Source organism: Nasonia vitripennis, chromosome 5, assembly GCF_009193385.2.
Source record: "Nasonia vitripennis strain AsymCx chromosome 5, Nvit_psr_1.1, whole genome shotgun sequence".
NCBI lineage: Eukaryota > Metazoa > Arthropoda > Insecta > Hymenoptera > Pteromalidae > Nasonia > Nasonia vitripennis.
In genome coordinates this window covers 1,234,131-1,251,881 of record NC_045761.1, presented here as the reverse complement: position 1 = coordinate 1,251,881, position 17,751 = coordinate 1,234,131, and the positions used below count along the sequence as shown (strand labels likewise).

Genomic DNA, 17,751 nt, shown 5'->3' with positions numbered 1-17,751 from the left:
TAATTGCGAACTGCCATGGCATCCTAAATGCCTTTCGGAGTAAAAAATTTAAATTACATCCATGCGCACGAGTGTGGACTTACGTAATGCTGGCAACATAACTAAGAACACATCACAGAGTGAAATGACACTAAAGTCTAAAACGCCAGCGTTTCGCAACTTACGGCAATTGGCTTTGTCAAGTATTTTGAAGGGAAATATGAAATTAACGATTTTTCATTCTCTCGAACCCACAGAATCACGTATCTCTCCTCGGTCTTATTAGCAGACTTGCAAAGCGGCGATTTCTGATGCACACAGCGGCGCATCTGCCGGCAGTAAATAATTACAGCGACGAACGTATACGCGGGCTCGCACGTGCGCGCTATTCTCTGCGGCTGCGGCGTCTCGCCTGATAATGCAGTGACGAGCATCGCGATTGCGCAAACCTCGAGCGCAGCGCTAATCTCGGGCATTAGTCTACGTACGGCCTTTTTTGAATTTTCTCATTTTTGGCCTTACTCTTCTTCTCCTCGCGAGCAGCTCCTTTTTTGCGCTAAGAATACGCGCGATGAGCTGCGGTTTTGAATTCAGCGCTGCTGAAATTGTCGGGAAGATGTGCCGATAGTTATTCGCAGGTGCTGTAGGAAAAAATTATGATGACCCAAGGTTATCATTTTGGGAAATCCCGAGAATGATGGCAGTTTGCATTTGGAGCCTTACCTTATAGCTTGTGGGCGGGGACAGTCGCAATCCTATAGCTGTATCGCAAGACGCAGTCCGTACTTATACCTGAGCTTTCCGAGAAGCAAACGGCGCAAATGAATCTCGAGAGTCGTACCCCGGACTCTCCTATAATACACTTGCTCTTTTCTATTCACAGCTAGCGCAGACAAACAAATCGCGCGCGAGCAAGCGTGGAATATTCACGCGAGGCGTTCGCTTGACAAATCGAGTCGACCTTATAAGAGAATTTAAATTAATTACGCGAACGAGAGGGAAGTCCAGTTCTCTCCGGCCGATAATTGCTACTATCGTCGTGCCGTATGCAATTAATGATCATGCCGTTATCGGGGATAGGCGCGCCTCTCCTTTTTATTATTGACGCGCCGCCGCGCTAGGGTGAAGGTCGCGCGCGCGCGCGCGCGCCAGAGATGCGGCAAGTACACACTTGTAGTTCCGCCTTGCTGTCACCGCCAGGGTCGGCTGTGTTTTTTTTTCGCTTTCGTTATAATAATTATCTCAACTTGCAAAGTCTCTTGTTTTTCAAGTTCAGCGAAAGAACAAAGCCCGGCTCCGAGCGCGAGAGCTAATGCGAGCAATAAATTTATCAGCGGGACTCGCGAAATTAATCTCTGACAATTATATTGTTACACATTACGTCTGCGCGTATACATTTTGCAACGGGCCGAAAGTATACACACGTTTATATTTATTACCTCCGCTGCTTAACTTCGTCTCGAGATCCCCTATCGCGAAAAAAAAAAGACAGAACTCGATACCGCTCCGCGGCATCAATCGGCAGACCATTGATCAAGTGCGTCCGTACTTTCACATTGAAAACCGAACTCGACGGACGTCCTTTTACTGCTTTTCCGTGCGCGTCTCGTCTATACTGGAACAGAGACTCGTAACAATGACCCGTTGACACAAAAACTTACTTTTCCGCCCGCCCGCGCGCGCGCTCGCTTATCTATGCGCGGAATCTCGCTCGAATTATTAACACATCTGCGCTACAGTTCGCACGTGTGCTGGTATTTATTTTTTATCGCTCGGTATAGTCGTTCGCGTCTATTATATTAATTGCGAACTTATCGCCGAGTTGAAGTATTTACGTTCGCGGTATCGGCTCGAGGTCTACGTGAGAACGTCAAGTGCAACATTTGAAAACTGCGAAACGTAGCCGAATACGACCTTGGATATTGCCAACGTGATTTGGGAGCCTCAAAAAAAAAAAAAAAAATGCAAACTACGAACGTTGGGAGATCCGGATGCTCGATAAGCGTTTGCTTCTAACGACTTCCGTTACCGATTGTGAATAGCCTTAACCGAGCTGATCTGCGAATTTGTGGGAATCCCAAAATTATATGCGTAGTCGCGTATAATGCACGCACCGTCTTTTATGCTGGGTGATAAAATTAGCCATCTTATCGGACAATTTCGATGTTATCGCTAGTCTATACGCTCTGTTACGCGCACGTCTCGTTCCGCTGGTCGTCGTAGGGGGTATACAACTATTGTAATGAAGAGGAAAAGTGCGCGTATTTACGATTCGTATCGTGAGCTCGGGCGATGCTAATCGTTTTTCAAACTTTCGTCGCCGATCGAATAAAAAAATCACGACTGTTGGTATTGGTCGAGTGCGAGGGTAAATATTTTCGCTGCTTATCGGTAATAAATAAATCTAGTACGCTTACTGCGCTACCGGAGTTGCGGTCGCACATTGTCTGCAAAATCTGCGGATCGTATCTCTGGAAAATAGCAGGATTGTGCATAATGGCACAGTAGCAGCAATTCTCAACGCGGTATAACAACAAATGCATATTTCATAGTTTATAGTCAAAAACGACCGATCGAATTGTTTCCACGAACAGCGATAAACAGCACGAGAAAAAGCGATACATCTTCAATATTGAACTACTTTTCCAGGGAATTATCTCGACAGGGAGAGATGAATAATATCTCGACATATCCAGTTCGAACTGGTGATAAACTTTTGAAATTACCGAGTGAATCCGAATATTTAAGCGTCTTATCGATTAAAACACATTTTTTTATAAATAGACTCGAATTCGCTCAACTTACCACACGTACGATTGCGCTCAGCTGCAAAATGAGAGTGCCGGCGAGCGTAAATAAAATTCCCAGACTTACCGTTGCAAAAATGATCGCTCCCCATCAATCCTGACTCACCCGAGTCAAAGTTCTGCGCTCGCAGACTTTCCAAAAACTAGCTTATCAAAACAAGCGCTTAAAAGTTCGTTAACCAGCTTCCATCGAGTAACCCGTTACACGGCAGCTCCTTTCACCTGCGCGCGAAAATACGCGAACGCTCCGGCGACGTAAACAAAAAACAAAAGGAAGAACTCGTTGACCGCGGTGGTGGGGTCCTCGTCGGCGAATATCGTTGAGCCCCAGTCAATCGCACACGCGCAGCCAGAATGCCTCGATTGAGTCCCTACGAGACTCACCTGATGATAACGATCTAATCGTGTTCGAATTCACAAAGCGCTCGCGCGCGCCCGATTGCGATAAAGTCTGTCATAAAAGAGAGGAATATGTGAGGCGGAGCCTTCAGTGTTGATCGCGCTCGACACTCGTGCATATTGCATAGGGAACGTTCCGCGCTTCTTCGTGATCGATGAGTGCTGCACTATAGTTCGTTGAAGAGGGCTGTCGGTGGTGACGGTGTCTCGGAAGCTGAAATGTTGTGACGGCACAAGTGATTGATATGCGAGCCTTGGAAGGTGACAGTGAAGCTGGAGAAGTGATATTGAGTAGTCGATGGAATATGAAGTGATGGTGAAGCAGTGACAGGTGAATTAAAGCGGTGGGTAGTGGAACTTTGAAAAAAAAATCACCACGATGAAACTGAAGCTCCCATCCCAATAGCCTCCCTCCTCGACTCGTTTTCTCGAAACCCTGAATCTCACTATACCTGCGCACGAAGAATCTCCATTAGCCTGCGCCAATCATGGGAAGCTGCTCCTCCCTTCCCGCCATAGCGTCGGCAGTTCCGCACGTGTAGCGCGCCATCCTTCCGTGTGTACGGAAGTGGGAAAAACTGCGGCAAAGGTCGAGTACCTACGGCGCTGCGTTGGAGGCGGGAACCGAGAAAGGAAGAGAAAGACCGGCTGCATCGCAGACCAGCGGCAAGAACAGTCGGCCTCAGGCACCGGCACGTGTCATGTGCACTAGCTGCGCTTGGCTCTCGATGCAGCGTCGGAGCAGGACGTTTAAGAAGCTGTCATATTCGATCGTCAGTGCTAATAATTGTGATTTTGCAAGACAGAGTGTGTGATTGTGCGGTTTGAAGCTCGTCTTTGAATCTTCCGTTATTTCGTTTCGGAAGTGCCAGTGGTTCCAGCGGCGTTTCGGAGAAACGCTCGAATTTCGTCTTCCAGAGCTGAGAGCCACCGAGCTGCAAGATGTTCGAGCAGGCGCCTACTTCCGCAATCGGTATGTTATGAGAAGAGCTTGAGGGATTTTGGACGCCTTTGGGGATTATTGCGTTAGCGCTAGTTTACATTACTGAACAGAGTCGTTAGAAGATTCTTCTTTGATTTATATTAGGATACAGGAAAATGTTTCAGTCTGTTGAAATGACGAGTGTATAATGAGCCCTCACCATGAGCAAGTTTTACGTGGAATTTCCTTATTGACATTGAAACTCAGTTCCGCAGTATGCGACGAATTATCAGCTGATCAAATAATATATCAGACAGGAGTTTTGCTAAAAGGATATTTTTGGCTTTCTGCATTATAAGTATGTAACATTAAAAACGCATTCGACCGTATACTCGTCATACAGCAGTTTCCCCTTCTTGTCAATGTCGATCGTTGAATTTTTTCCCTCTCGCGAGCATTGTTTTAGTATAAATACGCTCAATGCTGTTCATTGTTGTCGATCTTCACCTCGACCAGAATCCTCCGAGTCGACCGACAAGGCGCAGACCATGAGAAAGAGTTCGTAGGCCTCTGCGATGCCTTCGAGTGTTTTTCCCTCGAGTGCTTTTTCTCGCTCTCTTTCTTCCGCGGGTTTATTATCTCGATCGATCGATTTTCTCACCACGCTCGAGGAATTTGAGCAATGCTGGAGTGGAGTGTGATAACGTCAGGCATTACAATGCGCGCATACGCGTTTCCGCGTAGGGAGTTTGCGAAAAGCTTTCGCTTTCTCCACTCTTTCACGGAAAGCTTTAGTTCTTTAAGCCTCTCGGATCGATGAGACGCTTGATAAGGGATGTATCGATCAAGTGTGGCTGGCTTGGCGCGATTTCGATTTTGATTGTTCGCTTATCGCTTTCACAGTGACCGAATTAATTGGCGAGGATTAGTGCTATCAGTTAACTATTGATACGATTACTGTCTACTCAACTGGCGAATGTTGTTTTCAAAAATGAATTCAAATTTAGTTTTATCAGTAAGAGTTGAGAGAGCCTTTATATAGTAATGATTTTTAAAATCGATAAAAATTATAGGTATACAAATGTGCTTTTATCGAAGGTGTATATTCAATCCTATATTTTATAACCCAGTATTCTTATCGTTATTCAATTTCCTGATTATATATCACTTTGGGATCGATACAGATTTTACATTAATCAAATAATAACTGAATGATGCGATAAAAGTATGATCTGTTGTGTGAGGAAAAATTTTAATTATTACATATGGGCGCACTGTTAGTATTTCAACATCAATGTCTGATTTTTTAAACAAATCTACAGAAAAACACCCGCCGCAGAAGAAATGTCGATATTGCGTCAAATTAAAATCAATCTTACGCATGTAAAGTGAAACATCGCCTGACAAACAATAAATTATGGAAAGCCGGCATATTTTGCGAGACAACCTCCTGTCAGTGTCTAATTGATAGATCTACGCATTGCAACTATAAGGATACCGAGAAAGATAGGTCGATAAAGTAAATAAGTTATTCCGCACGTCGATTAGAATTCTAAGAGCATACAACGCTGCACCGCCTCTAAAATCCAGTCATTACATGCGATGTTTCCTGTCCTCTGTATGTGACTACGATTGATGCCTTGGCATTCGGAGAATTTTCAAATTTTGATGCACGTTTTGATAAAAAGTATACGACAGTTGTGCTACTTGTCAAGCGTTTCAATTCTTTGCACGTTCGATGAGCTTTTACATCTGCTTAATCTCTTATGCGTTATCTAGTTATGTCATACAAATACTTTGGATGTGGAAGATTGATTCAGAGATTAGTTGATTATGTTTATCTTGATCAATTTTTAGATGTAGATTTGAGAAAAATTCTTATTTCTGTCATGATATTTAATTTATTTTACTGAAAAACGTACTGTTGAATTAACCTTATGAATTATTTTTCCATTTCAGCCCTATCCACAGCGCCCGAAGATGTGGGGGAAGGAATCCAGTCGCCAGAAAACGACACGAGTGAGTATCGTTATCAATATTTATTTGCTGATGAAACGAAGCACTTTTTATACATTTCATAACTTGTTTATATTATAATTACTTAGCTATATTGTCGTAGTAGCGTACGATATGATACGGGTGTTGCAACAGCTTTGCGTTTTGCAAATCTAATTGATTTTCCTTTTTTCATAAGACATAGCATAACATTATTACTGAAGCATTCGTATGCAGAAAAAATTTTAAAACAAGTGAATTTGAATTTACGCTTTATACCCGCCAACATTATCGCGCAGTGAAAAAGAAAACAAGCTCCACTGCGAAGTTTTTTTCAATTATTTTATCAGCGTCATAACGATGATGGAACTGAAAAAATATGTGCAATAAAGCTTACTTAGAGCAGACATATGAATTATGATGATTATAGTCAATTTATTAGCAATCCGCTGGAGCACGCGATCGCGCGAATAATTGTTTACCCGCGATCGGTAAAACAGGCAGTTTCTATAGGCATACCGGTCTGGTGTCTTATACCATTTAAGGAGATGCTTTTAACTTATCGCTGGAGTCGTCAGCGCAGGTGAAGATAAAACAGGTTTCTGTCTTCGCGGCGGCGAAACACCTGTTACCTGTCGCGGTAACAAGCGTAAGTTACCTGTCGGTTGATGATTGCCTACCTGTCGGATTGCACCTGCCAGGTGTCACTTCAGGTGATTTGTCGGCCGTTAAGACAAAGAGAACGGATGTTGGCGAAATGATTAATGCTGTTGGTTCAAGGATTTCTTTAGTCATCTTTTGCTTTCAAAACTCGTGAAGAGCATAAAGCATCTATCATTTTTTAAATTAAGAACGCGTTTAAACTACGATTTTAAAATAAACATTTAATTTTGAAGATTATCTACAAATTTAAAAATTCTTGAAGTTATGACCACGATAAAACCATCGTTAGATTATACAGTTCATCAAATATTATTTGCATCGTGTGCATGCCCATAAAGTTTATTCAATGATCAGCTTTAATCAAATTAACTCCTAATGACTGACGTACGTGAGATACATTTATAATTACCATTTAGCGACTTCTTCAACTCTCCGTTTATTTAGCTGACGAGTCGAAGCCATAAAAGTCACTTGGCATATCGCAGCAATAAACAATTCAGATGTGATGCTTTAAAAAGACAGTCACCGCTTCGAGCTCGTTGGGCATTACTTTATCAAATTTCAAACGCCGCAGTTGCCTTATCTCTTCCGAAAACACTCGAGAGATCCGCTGTCGCGTTGAGAAATAAAAATACGGACAATATCGCGAGCTCGCGAAATAAATTGCCAGGGACGTGCCGCGCGTCAAAACTTGCGGCGCAATCGCGAGCGTCATCGCTGTTTTATTTTCTCGTTCGCCGAGATCAAGACCCCCACGGAAGGAAAGGAGAAGAAAAAGACGGCGCAATGTCGCTCGCTGCGAAATATATCAATATTAAACGGCGAGGTTCAATTGACGGTTAACCCTCGCGTGTTCTTGCGACGCGCGCGGCAATCAGCGCTAGTTTACTTTGCCAGCTGCTTTATGTACCAGCAGAGGCTGCGACACTCTCCTTTTCTCTGCGGCTGCTATAGCTGCTTCCTGAACCCTATCTCTATACGCACGTGACGACTGTCCCACGAAGACCGACTCGTACGGATTTAACGAAGCGAGACGAGTGTCTCTGGCACGCTAGGAATTTCGCTGTGGAATATTTGGCTTGCCACGAGCTATTTGGGAATCTCGACTAGACTTGCGCGATAACAACGAGTTCTCGCGCGCGATTGCGGTTTTTATTCAATAAGCCGACGCTATCGCGCTTTGTGCGAACTTGTTTGCAATGAATTGATCGAACATAGACAAACACCGCTGGCGCGCACTGCGTCCCCGTTGCAGTGCCTGTCTACGATTGTAAATATTGACATCCGCAGCGTGACCGGACAATTACTGCGTCGAACTGAGTCATTCGTCGATGCAAATCATATGCCGGCGCTGCGTCGCAGATCTTTCCTAGGAATCGGAAATCCGTATCAGCTCGTGAAAAAATCATCCGGTAAAATTAACCAATAGACTCGAGGAGTACGGATAATTTTATCATTGATCTACCGCTCACGTCAGTCCGACAATTGATATAATCAACTCCTCTGCCGCAATTATGCCGTACCGCTGCGCGATCCATCGGCGATTCCCCGTTGCGAATTTGCACATCAATGCTCGCCGGCACCAGCAAAACAGTCGCCGTTATAACTCTCACGCGCGCGACCAGCTTAACCGACGCCTCTCCGTTTGCACCATGCACACACGCACACAGACGAGCCATCATGTGCCGTGATCTATAAACGGGCATATTCATCGATTTATGAACTTCCGCGATGACGGAGTCGCGCGGGGACCCATTAGATGCGTTGTAGGCGTGTTTTCCCGTTAAAAAACTTACTCACGCCGCTCCAGTATAATCGGAGGCAATTAGCCCTTGACTCTCACTGCACACGATATCATATTGTGTATCCTTTGATGCGCGTACCGGAAGAAATTTGACGTCGACGATGCGAGGCTGCACTTCAGTGCCGAAAGTTTTTTCATTCGCAGAGTTTTGTAAGTTCGAAGAAAGCGGGGGTGCGATGCGTCAAGGGACTTTTTGCTGATACAAAATTCGAGGGAATACCCCTGCGTGTTTGCGATTTCGCTGTGTTTTATCCGACGATTATCGATCCTTGTCGTTACAGCGTTGCGCAACAGTCACACGGCGATGCACAAGTTGGAAAAGATTCACTTGATTGATTGCCAGGATCGTTGTCATTTTGTAACGAGAAACTTCGTAAAAGCTCTTCGAGATGAAAATTACATACTACTTTTACGATAGAGAGCATAACTTCGATCGCCGAGTTGTGTAACCTTTTACAACGAAATTCATCCGTGTAGCTCGTACAACGAAGCTGACAATACGATCGTCATGACAGCACTTATTCTCGCGGCAATTCAACGCGATCGCAAAACTACGGCTCTTGCAACATCCCCTTCTTTGCATTATCCTATACAGCTCTCGACAGACGTAGAAGGCTGTGTGTACAACGCGGAGAGAAAGAGAGAGGGAGAGAGTCGTTGGCTGGCTTGGTACCGGTTGCTAGGCCGGCGTTCAATATCTTCCAGCTGATTTACAATGGACCTTTGTTGGGCCCCGGTAGCGGCCGCCTCGCGGCAGCAGCGGGTTTTAAGGACCTCGTGAGCATAACGGCCGCCGGCCTCGAGATCGCCTAGCAACAAGTTGTGTCTGGGCGCCACTATTATGCTGCCTCCACTCGGATCTTTTCTTCTCACTGTGATGCTCACGTTATAATGCACTCGAGAGGTGCTCGACGATTCGTTCTCATAAGCGCTTCGCTGAAATAACTCCGGCTTTGCATAATCGCGCTGAATATCGAGTTATTTTTTATCATCGCTTTATGCCATATCAGCAGTCGCTCGAGCTGCAACCCTAGAATTCGGATAAATCGAAGTTATCGTCGCCGTGTGGCAAAAAGAAAAAACAGCACCGTCCGCGATCACGTGGTCGCGTCCGTGAAACAGTATCTCCAGAAGTTTATCAGCGCGAGAATGAAAAGTGAGCCAGCTCGCGATTCAAGGGTGAACGCTTTTACGCTCGTCGCGTGCGATGACTTTGTCGCCGATGCTGATGACCTCAGGCCGTACATAGACACAAGGCTGGTAATACGATTTTTACGCGCTCTCATCGATCGCAATTGCCTTAATTAGCAGAGTGAGCCCGCTTTCTGATGATGGCACGTAAGCGACTCGTCCGCGGCGCTCATTTAATTGTATTCGATTACTGTGTCTTACACAGTCTCCAGAGGCGTATTCAGGCTGATTGGTCGCGAGCGCGGTTTCTTCATTGCGCCACGAGGTTATTTGAATTTTCTACATTTTTTCCCTCTACGCGTCTCCATCTCGTACGTACAGCGATCGCTCATGCTGCACGGCGCTGATTTCAATCGGATGCGTCCCTATTCGCTTGTACATTATTAACGCTACACGCCACGTCTCTCGCTAGATCAGAATTAAGCGCCGGCGTGACATCATCATCCCACATTTCTCGGATCTCGCGCGAGCGCTTCGGTGAAAAAAAAAACCGCCGCTCTCATGACCCGCATTTACACCCCTCGACTGCTCCAGATATCGTCGGCGTGGCATCATCGTCTGTTTCTTATTCCTTCGAGGCGAGAAGTGGGTTTCAATTTCGCTTCTGGGGACATCGAGAATCAATTGATCAATATTCCGAGATATACACCGGCGGCGAAGCGACGAGAAGAAGTAGAAATGATCGAAATCCCGGGATTTACCAGTGAGAACCGGAATCTCGCGCAGGTAACTTAGGCCGCTTAGGAGGCTCGTTAATATGCGCATTCGTGTATGGGAAGACGACGACTGGACATCGATCCAGCGCTGACTGTACTTTCAACACATGCGCTAACTCGAGCCGATTGCAGTATAGTCAGCAGCGACGATTAGCTCTTTTGTGTAATGAATTTTTAATCGATCGCGAATCGCGTGTATAATTTGTTTGTCGATGGGAAAGTCACGGGATACGGATCTTGGCTAGTGTTATATTTTGACGATGAAAAAAACAAAAATGGGCAAACACTGGCCTACAATCGCAGCTCATAACCTACCTCCAAGCTTATATTAGAAAAGTGACTGTTATTAGTTTTCACGCTATCTCGGCGGAAGTGAATCTTCTTGACGACCAGTTGTTGTTATTCCTTAACGAAAAAAATACGCTTCCTCAAATCCATCGCGGATTTCGTACGTCAGCTATATTCAAGGAGCCTAATTCAAGGATCAAGCACCTAGGCTATCGGAGGTCGTCGCGGAATCTACGACGTTCACCTTCAAGGTCCTCGTGGGGTTCACCGGAAGCAGCTCGTGGCGCTTACTGCGTTCTTTTTTTTGTCGATCGCCGTCGCCTAATTCATTCCCGGCCGTGTGTTTGCAGGCGCTTTCGATTGGCCGATGCGCTGAATAAAACACGAAAGTCAATAATTCGGTGGGTGTGTATTGTGCGACGTGTTTTTAAAGGTCGGATTAGCGTGTTTGGGTTCCGCGCTGGAAGGTGAAGCGACGTTTTTGGAGAGGACGTGATTTGGTATGGGCGAGATGGACGGAGGAAGTCGAGTATGTTCAATGATGCAATGGCTCGGCTAAATCGAAGTTGATTGAATTGCGGAGAAAGAGCTAGAATCCTGAGCGAGCAGTTTGTAATTTGGTGCAACTGCTAACCGTTTGCTCAAACTACGCACTACTGGTTGGTTTCGTGCTTTATGCAACATTGTAGCACAGTAGCGTTCAACCTTGGGGTTGACTCTCTACGTGTAAATACTTCGAAGAACAATAAACGAATTTAACGCCCCGTTAATTGTCCTCATATACCTAAACGCAAATAGACACACTTAAAAATCGCTACTAAGGAGCTGACGACTTGGCATTAAGTGAGAAAATTGCAAAAAGTGTGAACAAATTAAATTGCCGACCGCATATTTCCGCGTTGAGTGGATAACTATAATCGCTCGACCGCTCGGAGGCTTCCAGGCGTTTTCGACAGCCGTTATACGCAAGCTTTACACAGTCTGACGGAAGCCCAAGTAAATACAACAATAGTACAATTAATCGACCCAGGCGTTACGTAACACTAGTAATGTTATAATAAGTTCAGCGAAGAAGGTTCACAGCTGTTCCAGTAGCTTACAAATGAATGCCTTGCTCGTTGTGCTAGAATAACAACAATCCGACTGAAGATTACTTCTCTCTTGCAAGCTTTCCCAAAAACATTCCAAATAGCCAAAAAACTTCCATGCCCTCCTATAAGCCAGCCTTACCTTTTCCGATCTCGCATTCGCGTGCGACAAATCCGCACGGGCGTAATCCGTCGAAGCCGACAGCGGCGCTCGGTAATTGACATTGTACATAGGCCTCGCACGGGTATGTAACACACGCAGAGATGGAGGGGGACTTCGTATGTGTATCGAGCCCCGACTCGGTCGCCAAGGGCTACGGTCAAGGAATTTTCACGAACTCTCGTCGCCGCTTGTGAACACGTGTACATCCACCCACACACACACATACGCTTGATGGATATTCGTAGATAACTATATCGACCGCGGCCGCGACATTGCACTTCACATCCTGGCGGCCGATTCAAGGACTCGCGCCGTCGATTATCATCGCCGCCTTTTTATATATACACTGTGTCTGTGTGTTGCGGCTCGTTGTGGGAGAAAGGTGCCTTCCGCTGTGCGATGTCGCCGAGAAGATTAATGCACCCGAGGTTGTTAATAATTTATTAATTACGCTCGCTCCAGGTAGCCGGGCGAGACTGTTTTTAGATGTCTTCGATGCGGGCTTAATGTAATTGAGTTGCGGAGCTATTTTTACGTTTATTGCGCTGCGCTATTTCTCGTGCTGTCTGCTTATTATTGCGCATTTATGGAATTATTAAAAGGAAAGTTACAATCGCGATATTCCAAAGATAGATGTATATCTCTATCGACCGTTGGGTTGCGAGGGATATTTTTCGAAATATTACTTTGGCATCCGAATAAACCGGACAAACAAAACGATTGAATTCAGCCAACTTAGTCCACGAAATATACGCATAATTTCTGTTGACAAACTCCCCAAAGCCTCGAGGGAGTTGATATAAATTAACGAGGATTAAACTCGAATGGCGACCCGCCGAAAAGGAAGCGTTCTACGCCCGCCAAAGTTCGTCCCCAGGCCAATTTCATCACGGCCAAAAGCGTAAGGTGAACGATCGGGCATCGCTGCGGCTATTAGCGCTTTGCGGATTATTTTGGTTGCTGTAATAAAATGCTTTTTCACAATTTGAATGCGCTTCGATGGAAATTTTGAGAAGGGTATATTAAACGAATCATTAAATCGCCGACTGTTATAGAAGTGACGCGAATATACTCGATATCGACGATAAAATTACTGGCCGTAAGTGCCGAGACTTATACCATGGAATATAAATAGTATAACAGTACACTTGCATCATAGAACCGAGCATGTACGACATTCGTTCTCGCAACTTTACAGCTGTCAACGAGGCACGTAAACAAATGTAAATACAGCATTAATGATAATATTTCTTTGTATATTAAAAAAAAAACACTCGTTTATCCTCTAGCGAGGTCGACTTTTTATCTCGGCGAAAAAAAATGAAGAAACAAAGGAGCGTTCATCACTTTTTAAGCGCAAAAAATACATGCATCGACTACTGAAATGAAAAAAAATCATTGCCAACAGTAGTCGCAGCCACGAGCGATCTCCCGACATTCCAGTCGGGTGATCTCGCACTGCGGCAACTCGTACAAGCCTCCGTCACTTCTTACGCCGACGTCTCAATTAAACAGATGCAGGGAGATTCAACTCTAGGTTCAAGCGAGGGATCAAGGCGCCGTGACGCAATGTTTTCTGCGGGAAAAAGCTGGCCCCCAGCAAAGTCTCGCGCGACTGCGATAACATTTTGCAAGGCGCAGTTTTCTGGCAACGTGTGCGGGCGTGAAATGCCCGATGAAAATGGAATTCTCACGCAAGCGTTCGGCGTAAAGTTGTTTTTGTTTTTCAGCGGATTTTCAGATTAATTCGCGCAAATCGTTATTTGTTTGGCTGAATCGTAGATGAGGAATTAAAGAGGCTATTTGGAATTTTGATTTTCGTGTTTTTCCCAGCTATTATACAAAAAAAAGTTGTTATGATTTTTTCAAACGAGTTGTCGGGGAATTAATCAAGCGGTTTTTGCGATTTTTTTACGGCGTCGATGTCGATCACCGGTGGCTTACTAGAATTAAAAGCGGTCGACTGTTTTTTTTCACTCGCGAGTACAATTACTCAAACGCGTTGCGGGAGAACCCAGAGAGCGGCTGACACGCGCTCGATGCGATAATTTTCACAAATATATGCATAGATAAACGAGCACAGCAGAAGATCATAAGGAAACCGTCCGAAAAAAGAGGAATAATTATACGAGCCGTCAGTTTATCGTCTCCATCTCTCGAAGACCGGCTCTAAACTTTGACATTTTAATGCTACCGATTGACATGATCGCTCACATAACAGAAGCAACTGATTGCGGAAAACGGGTCAAGGTCATCAATTTCTTCTTTTTCTCGCACTTAAAATCTGTATGCAATCACTTTTCAGGCGGATGCTACAGACGTGATTTTAGGATCGACGATACCGCCGTCGGTTATTAATAATTTCGCCCAGACTTTGAGGTCGAAGCTGAGCGATAGCCGGCTTTCTTGTATCTTTTTACACTTGCACGGTATCTATGGATACAGGCCGAAAAATAACTCTAATCTAATATTCGCTCCTCTTGGAATAAACATTTTTTTCAATCCCTATACGACTCAATACCTTCAGTTCTAAATCCAAAATTCAACCTTCGACAACTCCCGCTATCAAAATATCCGCCTTAGGATTACCTCATCACTCCCACTGGATTTATACAGCTCCTGTCAATATAGAAGAGCTGGATTGACGGCTAAACGCATTCGGCGTCGATATGTAACGAACGTCCAATCCATACACCGCTCGCACACGTGTTCGAGTTGAGCTCGCGGATAGACCTTGATGCCGGCCATCTAATGCTGTTACCTAATGTCCGCAATGCACTTGCGGACGCGCAAAAGTAGACGAAAAGGAGAATAAAGGGTTGGAATCGTGGCAGAGGAGCTGAAGCCACGAGTGTGTGACTTTGTTTGTCACTAATTTTGTAGGGCATGAATTTTTAAAGTAGAAAACCGTGCTTTTTCAGTAGTCGGAGACAAAAACGCGATGCACCGCTATTTGTACACGAGTAAACAGATAAATAAATCAAGTGTACAATATTAAAAACAGGAAGAAGTCGCTGTATAACTTGTCAAAACTTCGCGATGATCATAAAGCGCATCGAGAAATTGAATTCCTTGAAGCCGTGCAGGAAGAACTTAAATTCACGCGCGGGTTAATTATTAGCGTTATGCCTATATATTTATAAAATGTATAAAAATACATCGTTGCACAAAGGCTGCAGCTGAAAGCGTTTGAAATGATTCGCGGCATAGTTATTGTTTGTGTAACGATCGTTAAAAATATTCTTGCCGAACGAGGTTAATTCGAAGCTCGCGCCATCGGAGTTATACTCGAAAATTACAACACCCGGTGATTTTTGCATCAACAACGACAGGAGAACTCTCCGTTTGATCCTAAATCACTGAGTCCGCGCAGTTCTGGCTTCAAAAATATCATCTCAATATCGCGCCTCGTTAAGGCAGAGCAATTATTCGCGCAAAAGCGTCACTACGCGGGTCGTTACGGCAGCAACTGCTGCCCCTTATTTCAAAACGCCCGAAAACATACAAGAAGCGTCAGAACTTTCGTTCGCGCTTATAACAAGGATCTCTTTCGCGATGTCTTATCGCGGGGCATCTTGGCTTATGCGTCGTTTGGCTTTTTGGTTTTACAGCACCGCTGATGTTATTGTTCGGGGAAACCCCAGAAAACAGGTAATTTACAGCCTCAGGTTCAAGCCGATTCTTTGTATCTTAGCAGAAACTGCCCGAAATTCTAGCCTACCTGATTTTGCGTGTTTTTACGTCCCCTTTAAGCCTACGTAGGTTAGATTAACGAGAAAACGTGCCAAGCCATCGAGAAGGCCCCATAAGTGAACCCCAAGAAACACGCGAATTTAAGCCTCTGGTTCGGGCCGATGCTTCGTCCCTTAGCAGAAACTGCCCGAAGTTCTAGCCTACTTGATTTTGCGTGTTTTTCCGCCCTCTTTAAGACTATGTAGGTTAGATTAACGAGAAAACGTGCCAAGGCATCGAAAACGCCCGATAAGTGAACTTCAAGAAACATCCGAATTACTGCCTCCGATTCGAGCTATCCATCCACGTGCTAACCTCCTGTATATATAAATACAACTCACACACATACACACACATGTGTTGGGCGCGAAGTGGAGCAGCTCCCCCCGCTCGGAATGCACCATCTCTCTCTTTCGCTCTCGTAGGGCAGTCGCGAAGAAGTCGGCCAGCTCGTGCGTCAGCGCGCACCTCGCCCGCACCCTAATAAACACACGCGACTATTTTAACGCGGCCTGGATATCGAGAGACAGAGAGAAAGAGCCGAGGGTAGGTTATATTCGGAGCAGGAAGCGCCGCGCGCGAAATGATGGATGGAGTGCGGATTAGTCCGCGGCGGCGCATTCGGAGCGGAGAGCATTACAATGGGCAGCTGAGCGAGGCGCGTCGAGAAAAAAGTTCTCTTCGGCTGCAGAAGCCCACCGATGGGCGATTTATGGACTCTGGCTTTGCTCTCGTGTTTGCTTTGGCAGGCCTGGGAAATTTAGTGACTGTTTCGCCGGCAGTTGCGCTTTCACGCCGCGAGCTAGAAGGGATTGATTTTTGTTGGTGTTTGAAGTTCGATTTATCTTGAGCAAAACGCGCCATAATGTACCATAAATCGAGCTCCCAGTTGGAGTGTTGATGTCTTTTGTGTGTTCCGGTTAAAAGATCGAAGAACAACCAATCGGGATGACTTATATCGTTGGGCCAAAATATATTTATCGCTGATTTCCTTTGGGTGAGTTAGCAACCGGTCTCAGCCAGATATCTCGAATAGGTTGTGAAATTTCGACGAAACAAGACTTTGGTCCGTCAATGAGAGCTGAGACGTCGAGCCACCGTGCGTAAACATGTTAACGTATCTGTGCGACGTATTCGCTGCCGAAAAGCCGCGGCGCAGTTAGCAACTAGATACGGCGCCAACTTTTTCCGATGAACGTGTATAGAAGGCAATAACAAGCTCGTACTATGACGTGAACTTTTTTCCCTCGCTACTTCTGCAAACTTTAACACAGTGTGTAAAGACGAGCATCTTACAGGTTGTATCGAGAAAGTTCTCGATCGGAGCGAGAGCTTTCCGGCTTTCAGCACATATCGTTAAAAAAAGCTGACCTGTTCATTAGATACTCCTATAAATAGAGGGGACTCCATTAGACCGCATGCAAATGCGGCTACATATTGATAATATCGCGGAGGATATTCATTACGTTCACGGGAAATTTCTCAATCAGCGAACGACAAAGAACGAGAATCGGAATAGAGAGCAGTTATTAATAGAATAATGATTTCTTCTGACTGCCGATCGTAAATAGCGCAGGGACAATCGATGCTGAACTTGAATGCGCGCTCTAGCTCTATAGAACGCGCATTATCATTAGGAGCTACATTAATGTTATCGCTAAGTATATGTATGACAGTTCTTCTGAAATTTCCAACCGTAAGTGACGCGCGCAGGCGGCAATAAACTGAGCATTGATTTTGGTTTTGCAGTCGACGGAGAAAGAGCTGGAAGATTAACCGTACTTTTTTGTTTTATTGTTTCAGATTCCTTGCAATCGTTGTCATATCTCGGTAAGTCTTTTTCTAAGACAAAAGAAACGTTACAACAGCTAACATTAATCAACTAACCCCATATACATTTATGTAGATATAAAGCGCACGAACGATCGACCGCGCGCAAATTTTCTATCTAACTTAGCACTTAAAGAGCCATGACTAACACTAACAAAGCTATCTCATTGACAA

The 17,751-nt window shown here is 45.0% G+C and overlaps 1 protein-coding gene across 13 annotated transcripts in view; it reads left to right on the top strand.

The window, feature by feature from the left end:
* LOC100679976 overlaps positions 1–17,751 on the top strand; it is a 118,845-nt gene that overhangs the window by 54,295 nt on the left and 46,799 nt on the right. For 4 of the 13 annotated variants that reach the window (XM_008203570.3, XM_003425223.5, XM_032600395.1 and 1 more), the window contains 2 exons: positions 6,067–6,126; positions 17,551–17,577. The exons of 2 other annotated variants lie outside the window; for them this stretch is intronic. In XM_008203570.3, coding sequence (XP_008201792.1) covers positions 6,067–6,126; positions 17,551–17,577 — 87 coding nt within the window. Of the gene's footprint in view, positions 1–3,244; positions 4,159–6,066; positions 6,127–17,550; positions 17,578–17,751 lie in introns of those variants that run through there. 7 more of the 13 variants (XM_008203575.4, XM_016986843.3, XM_031931932.2 and 4 more) reach the window with 4 other exon arrangements.